Source organism: Amborella trichopoda, chromosome 3, assembly GCF_054954075.1.
Source record: "Amborella trichopoda isolate Santa Cruz 75 chromosome 3, AtrichopodaSantaCruz75HAP2 v2.0, whole genome shotgun sequence".
NCBI lineage: Eukaryota > Viridiplantae > Streptophyta > Magnoliopsida > Amborellales > Amborellaceae > Amborella > Amborella trichopoda.
In genome coordinates, this window is record NC_142338.1 from 7,461,947 (window position 1) to 7,470,043 (window position 8,097).

Sequence of the window (8,097 nt, forward strand, 5' to 3'; positions counted from 1 at the left end):
TCTCTAATTATAAAATTTAAAGCTTCAAAAATATTATAGTTTGAGCAGATTTATGAAAACTTGAAAATCTTGAAAATTGACGGGCCATTAATACATTACAAGATGCAATATTTCGAAAACTTGAAATCCATTTTTTTCTCATGTTTATGGATCAAGGTCGATATGATCAATTTGAGAATTTTTGAGGTGTGCCTTCATTTGATTGTTTAAACCCTCGCACTTATATAAACAATTTCCTATCTTAGAAAATCAGCAAGCATGAAGTAATGGTGTAACAGCCGTCATAATGGGTTGCGAGAAAAATTGGCCATTATATTTGTTATTTTTTTCCCTGTTAGGCGCATTACGTTGGATATGTTGTGACTGAGGATTTAATAGTTTGTGCATTGCACGTATAAATATAATGAGACATAGAAGAATGATAAAAACACTTCAGAGAGAAAAATAAATCAACAATACATTTTAATATAAAATGTAAGCAGATATAGATTAACAATAAAAATAAATCAAAGAATAAAAGAAATTAATGATATAATTTCAATATGAGTAAGTAAATACTTATCTAATATTAAATGGAAGTTAAAACATCATTATTTCAATATCCCAAAGAATTATATCAAAATATCAGAGTTGTGAGCATTTAGAAATTCGTTATAAAAAAGTTAAAGAAATGATCATAAATAAAAAATAAATATAAAAATTTGTTTAAAATGACCTCAATTTACATTTCAAAAACTCTTATAAAGGAATATGTCATTAATGAAAGTTTGAAGCATAATAAATTCAACGTTTGCAAATGTACGATGTCTAAACCTCATGTTTTGTTTTTATAGTAGGTACAACATATTTTACTCGGGACAACCGTTGAGAAAATATAAAAAAATGGTGGGAAGAGAGGGGGAGGGGGTGGGTGGAGAATTAGCCATTTATGGGAATACAAAATTTATATATTAAAAATGGGTGCGGTTTGTATAGAGCCTAGACTCTAAACAATCAAATTAGATCCTACCTTCAAATATTATCGAGAAATGTGGTTTCAACATTGGGAATCTTTGTGATAACCTTAAAATATATTTTCATCTTTATATATAAAGTTTCAAGCTTCAAAAATAGTGTAGATCGACATATCTATGAAAACTTGAAAATCTTAAAAATTGACGGTCCAAAAATGCGTTACAAAATACACTATTTTCAAAACTAAAAATCCATTTTTTTCTCATTTCCATATATCTTGATGTGGAGAAGATCGATTTGAGAATATTTGGGTATCAAAACAACTTCTTCTAGTGAAATTTTTGTAGTAGGCTTCAATTTGATTATTTAAATCCTCAGCTCTATATAAACTTTTTCCATTAAAAATTGCTATGCTAATTTGGAACAACTATAATTTTTTAATAAAATATTTAAAATCATGTATAGTTTTAAGAATCATGAAAGTTAACAAATAATTTTTTAATAGAATTAAAAATTTTAACTATAAATAGAATGTACGATGATAGTTCTTGGGAAACTAAAAACAAAGATTTTTTAAAATAAAGCTTTAATTTTTTAAGTAAAAACTGGGATTGATTCTTTGCATTTAAAATTTTAAAAATTAGTTTCATATAATTTTTAAATAATGTAATAATGAAAAATAGAAATAATTTGGTAATGAAAAATAGAAATAATTTTGTAATAAAAAATAGAAGAAAAGATAATTTATTTTTACCTATTTTTGTAGGAAACGTTGCACAATTTTTTGAACATTTTAAAATTGTTAAAAACATTTAGAAAAACGTTAAAAAAAAAAAATCTGTAAATGTTTTAATTTTTAAATTCATTAAATCCTACTAGTGTAGGTGATGTCATACCCCATGATGATGATAACACACCTCTCTTAATGATAAAAAGAATACATTTACAAAAAACAATACTCAATATACAAAACAAGAGTATGTAAATGTTCAAAACTTGTTGAGCATAATTATAAAATAGTCTATAGTATGAACACCCTAACATAACCCTTTAACATATTGATTATTATATTTATTATAACCATATAGTTTGAGGTCTTTACTTTCGGCAGAACTCAACCCACTTTATAAAATATAGCCTACTAGAAGTTTTCTGAGCCGTGGCTCTCTATCGATCTTCCAAAAATATTAATTCTACCTATTTTTGGTGGAATTGACATTTTCATAAATAAAAAAAAAAGAAATACATCAAATGTAGAAATCAATTTCTATGCAGAAATGGGACTCTTTTCCCCGAAGGATTTACGGATCGTTTCCATATAAATAAGTCTCCCTGAAACCCATTTCCAGGAAACCAAATGGGCCGTAACGGGATTGGCTTAGTTTATTGAATGTTTATATATGAACTAATCAATGTATCTACCGACTATCATGAAAGGAAGATAGTTTAGAACCAGCAATTGGGCTTTATTGGTTTACATGCATGCTATTTAATTTTTTTGAGGAAATGTAGAATGAGGTCATTTATCTTTGGTATAAGATAGTCACAATAATCTTGATTATTGGATGTGAAATTGGTGGCCGCAATTATTTCAATGACCAAGCTCAAACTTCGCATCAAATGGTTGTAAGGAATTTTGACCACTTTATATTTTATTTTTTTTATGGAATTGTGACCACCTTATATCAAATGTAAATGGTCTCATTGTACACAATCCCTTAATTTTCACCTTTCAGATATGGGTGCGGTTTGTATAAAGCCTAGGCTCTAAACAATCAAATTTGAGCCTACATTCAAATAGTGTCGAGATATGTGGTTTCAATATTATAAATCATTGTGATAGGTTTCAATACTGGAAATCATTGTGATAGTCTTAGAATATATTTTCATCTTTATCTATGAAAATTTGAAAATGGACGGCACATAAATGCGTTACAAAATACATCATTTTCAAAGCTTGAAATCCATTCTTTTGTAGTATACATGCATCTTAATGTCGAGATGATCAATTTGAGGATATTTGGACATCAAAACAACCTCTTCTAGTGAAATTTTTGAGATAGGATCTAATTTGATCGTTTAGAGTTTCAGCTCTATATAAACTTTTCCCCTTAGATTATCTTGTTTTCTAAAACTTTTTACATACTTCTTAAAACTCATGAAAACCAATTGAGCTGAAGTGGGGGCGCAGCTGGGCCATGAAATCCTCGTCCAAGCCTCAAGTGCCCAGGCCACCAAGCTGCGCCCACTTCAGCTTGTGACAAGCCTCGCATGCCTGCAGTCATAGCTGTTCGAATCATGCTCGTGATCAACTCACATGCCATAATTATTGGTTGAGGCCCGGCTTTACATGACGGGGTCGGCCAACCAGCCCTAGGTTGTCTTCTGCTCTTACCCTCCTCCTGAAATCTAAATGGTGCAGTTTGTATAGAGCCTAGGCTCTAAACAATCATATTAGAGCCTACCTTCAAATAGTATCGAGAAATGTGGTTTCATTGCTGGAAATCTTTGTGATAGCCTTGAAATATATTTTTATATTTATTTATAAAGTTCAAAGCTTCAAAAATAATGGATATCGACAGATCTATGAAAACTTGAAAATCTTAAAAATTGACGGTCTAAAATGTGTTACAAAATACACTATTTCCAAAACTTGAAATCCATTTTTGTCTCATCTCCATACATCTTGATGTCGAGATGATCAATTTGAAGATATTTGGGCATCAAAACAACCTCTTCTAGTGAACTTTTTGAAGTAGGTTCAAATTTGATTGTTTAAAGCCTCAGTTCTATATAAACTTTTCCCAAATGTAAATCCAAATATGACCTCATAAATATTTCCATATAAATGTGAACATTCTTGTGAGAGACACCAAAAGTGTATCGCTTTTTCTCATACCGTACAAGCCATTGTGAGAAAACCCACTTTTCCTATCTCTATTCAGATCTTTGCTTCCTTGACACTCTTTGAATAATGGGTGAGGTTTGTTTAAGGTGCCCTCCTTATACTGTACAAGTAAGGTGCATCTCTAAATTTTGTTGAAATATGTAGTTTTAGTGTCCGAAATCTTACAATAACTTGAAAATTTATGTTCAACCCAAATTATAACATTTAAAAATTTATATATTAAAGGCATTCATTAATTAAATGGAAGGTGATTATAACTTGCCACCAAATATTTCTTATAGAAATATATGAAGAGACCATTTATTTTTGGGAAGTGTTTTTATGTGGCCCCAACAACATATAAGTTATATGTGACCTCACTTCTTAGCCGTTTGATCTGAATCGAACGGCTATGATTGTTCAGACCCCAATGTCACGTCAAACACTGTTTTATTATTTATTTATTTTTCTATAAAATATGTTTGGATGAAATTTTGGGCATCCCACCATAAAATTAAGGTGAACCCGAGAAAAATAAAAAATAAATACTTTCTATAAAAATAAATGATCAAAATACCCTTACAATTTTTAAGGGTATTTTGGTAATTATCCATCAACAAAAATATTTTATTATTATTTTTTATCATGTGCTCCTCTATCAGATATATGCATGCCCCAAATTTTTCTTTAAATTATTTATAAAATAAAAATAAAAAATAAAAAAGTATGAGCCGTTCGATCAAGAACTGACGGTTAAAAGCCAATTTATGACATTGTGACTCAAGCCATCTTAGCCACTTATTAGAGGACCGGCATAGTCAAATCTTCCATTTACTGGGCAACTGAGGCAAATGCGATATATGCCTTCGGAACCTTGGTAATAGACGAATAGTCTATCTGATGGCTAAGACTATAGGTGCCACATATACTATATATGTGGATAGGGTCATATAGAAAGCTTTTTTTTATTTTTTGATTAAAGAGGTCACAATCAATATTGCATGTCAGATTTCAAATCGAGCAGTTATAGTAGTGTCATTTGCTCCTATTCAATTTTTTTTCTTTTTTAACTTCGTGACCTTTAAGCCATCCAATTTGATATGATTGGAGGTGATTGTGACATCCTTGCAACAAAGAAAAATAGTCACATAGTATATAATTTCATAGTAAAATAATATCAATATATAACATGTGTTTTAAAATAGGGTGTGGTTTCTATAAGATTGCGACCTTAAACAATCCAATTAAAGCGCACCTCCAAATTTTATCATAACATGTAATTTTGCTATAAAAAATTATTAGGATTATCTGAAAATCCATTTTTCATATCTAATTACAAAATTTTAAACTTAAAAAATGGTTAAAATCAAGTAGATCTATAAACATATGAAAATCTTAAGAATGGATGGTCTAGATAATGTATTGCAAGATGTACTATTTTATAGACTCAAAATATATATTTTTTCACCTCATAACTCATAAAAAATTACAATTCAAGCATAGAGAATTTAAGATTTTAAGCTCTCAAAATAGTACATATTGCAACAAATCATCTAGGCCATCTATTCCTCCCTAAAAATAAGTGTTAACATATCTTCCATATCTGTATTTTTGTTTAAGTTTCAAAATTTATTGTCGGTGTTAAAAAATGATTTTAGAGTTGACATGAAGCTTTTTTTATGCCCAAAGTGCTTTCATAAGAGGGTTTGAGGTGAGGCTTTATTTTGTTCTTATAAAGCCTAGCCCTATGGAAACTTCACCCTTCTACAAATGCAACTTTATGTTGTAATGTATGGGTTAAAATTGTCCACATACCCTTTAATTTGTACGGGTATCTTTGTCATATTAATAGTTGGTAGGGACTCATTTTGTAATTTCCTCTATCTTCCGCTTTGCCAGGGACTAAAACCCTAAAAAGCCCTAGAACGCGGCCATAACCGATCTGATCCTTCATTCGCTTGTGTGTAGCCGGTTGCTTCTTTTCTTGATTAGGGCACAAATTGTGTTTTCTTGACTGCTTTTTTCAGGAATAGGGAAAAGGAAGAGGGGGATTCGGGCTTATTCAAAATGTACTCCAGAGGGTAAGATTAGGGTTTCTTCTTCTTCTCCGGGGGCTTTTCCTTGGGGTTTTCTTACTTTTTACTGTTCGTTTTTAGGGTTCTTGACTTCACTAACATTGAATAAGTCCCCATTTTTTAGCTCTGAAATTATTAATTTAAGGGTACTTCTCTTAATCTTGTGATGTTTTTTGTTTCGGTGGGATTAATGGATTTTCCATGGATTCTGAGCCTTTTATTAGTCTTTTCGTATTTCAAACTTTCTTCGCGTTTTGATCTAGAAAAATCCAATTTCTATCACTTCCGTTCATTCTTGCTTTTGAAACATTACCATGATATTGGGAAAAGCCAACTAATGAAAGGAATGGGAAGAACCCTTAACTATGAATTTCTTAAATGTTTGTTGATTTTGTTGGGTGGGTAGTCCTCCATTATTAACGGGTGGGTTTTCCATCTTTTTGGTTTCTGGGTTTTTTTTGTTCCCTTTTTTGGGGGTTGAAGGAAATTCATGGAGGGTGGAGAAGGGCACGAAATGGGGTCTAAACGCCAGAGGATCATCGACACAAATCCTTACTACAGTTCAGCAGGTACAAGTCTCATGTATACCAATCCTTATCCCCCTGCTTATATAGGGCAACCTCGCCCTTTTCCTGTTATAAGGCTCCGAGGCCTCCCCTTCAATTGCTCTGAGACCGATGTGGAGGAGTTCCTCCATGGCTTCAACATAATCGATATTCTCTTTGTTCACAAGAAGGGGAGGTTCTCTGGTGAGGCTTTTGTGGTTCTGGGTCTTCCAGTCCAGGTTGATTGGGCTCTCCAAAGGAATAGGCTAAATATGGGGCGTCGATATATTGAGGTATTTCGAAGCAAGAGGCAGGAATACTATAATGCAGTGGCCAATGAAGTTGCAGACTCGAAAAATGGGCCCCCATCTCCTCCTCATCGAAGTGCACCTAGGGCTAGGTCATATGATGAGGGAAAAGATTTAGTGGAGCACACTGGGGTTTTGAAGCTTAGGGGATTGCCATTTTCTGCCACAAAAGAAGACATCATAGAATTTTTTAAAGAGTTTGATATCTCGGAAGATAATATCACTTTGATGATTAATTCAGAGGGGAGGGCAACTGGTGAGGCTTTTGTGGAGTTTGCAAGCCCCGAGGATTCTAAAGCTGCGATGGTCAAAGATCGAATGACACTTGGTAGCCGATACATTGAGCTCTTTGCTTCAACACCTGAAGAGGCTGAGGAGGCGGCATCGAGGAACAGATGATTCTTTTAGATGGGCATAGATGTGTAAGTGTAACTCTGTGGGGGGGGGAAGCTTTTTAATACTGGATTAGAATCAGAGTACGGTTTATATGGACAGAATCTTGATTGTATGTTTTAGGTTTCTGTTCTTCTAATTTACTTGCAAATTTTGAAGTGGTGTTATCGGATATGTTCTAATTTTTGAGGTTTTACTTGTTTTTTGGGTTATGATCTTCATGTACGTGGACTAGAAAGGTTTGATGTGAAATTAACATACTACATATAACCTTGTGGGCTTGTTTGGGTGCGTTTTTCTATATCTTATATTGAATGTCTTCTGAGTGGAATGTCACATGTGTTTAACTTTTTATGAATTGAATGCGAGGCTTTTTCGGTAATTGAATCTATTCTATTCTTTGTCTTCTGGTTCCTTTCAATTTCTGAGATGCTATCTTACACTTGGCATGCTGTTTATCTTATGTATAATTTAATGTGGGAATTCTCTGGGCTTACTTTACCGAATGAGCAGACATTTCTCTCTCGTCTTACTTTTTCTTGTTGCAACTGGCTTGATTGTATTTGAGATCCACGGATAAGTAGTCACGTCTGTAAACACAAGGTAGTTATGACTTTTTAATTGATGGTTATGTTCTAATAGTTCATATTGTTTAGAATCTTTTAGTTAAATGTAAGATTTTTTCTATCGATTAATCAAGTTCAAGCATGTCTTTTATTCATAAGAAAGTGTGTACTTTTCATTGCACAGGAGGGTGTAGACAAACAAAGATGCAGTAATTATTCTCTTTGGAAAACTAATATAAAGAAATGCAAATTTTGAAAGTGGGCAAGGGTAAATTTATAAAGGTTAACAATGATAACATCAAATAGTGCAAAGAGAGTCCTCAATGGACAGGGTAGAGGCCCATAGCCCTCTTCCACTAAGGCTACTCA

The 8,097-nt window shown here is 32.5% G+C and overlaps 1 protein-coding gene across 1 annotated transcript; it reads left to right on the forward strand.

Moving 5' to 3' along the window:
• Positions 1-5,775: 5,775 nt before the first annotated feature.
• LOC18428958 (RNA-binding (RRM/RBD/RNP motifs) family protein) lies at positions 5,776-7,443 on the forward strand. The gene is made up of 2 exons (XM_006838254.4): positions 5,776-5,922; positions 6,400-7,443. The coding sequence occupies exons 1-2, from the start codon at positions 5,909-5,911 to the stop codon at positions 7,166-7,168; spliced, it is 783 nt and encodes a 260-aa protein (XP_006838317.1). The 5' UTR covers positions 5,776-5,908; the 3' UTR covers positions 7,169-7,443.
• The last annotated feature ends 654 nt before the right edge of the window (positions 7,444-8,097 follow it).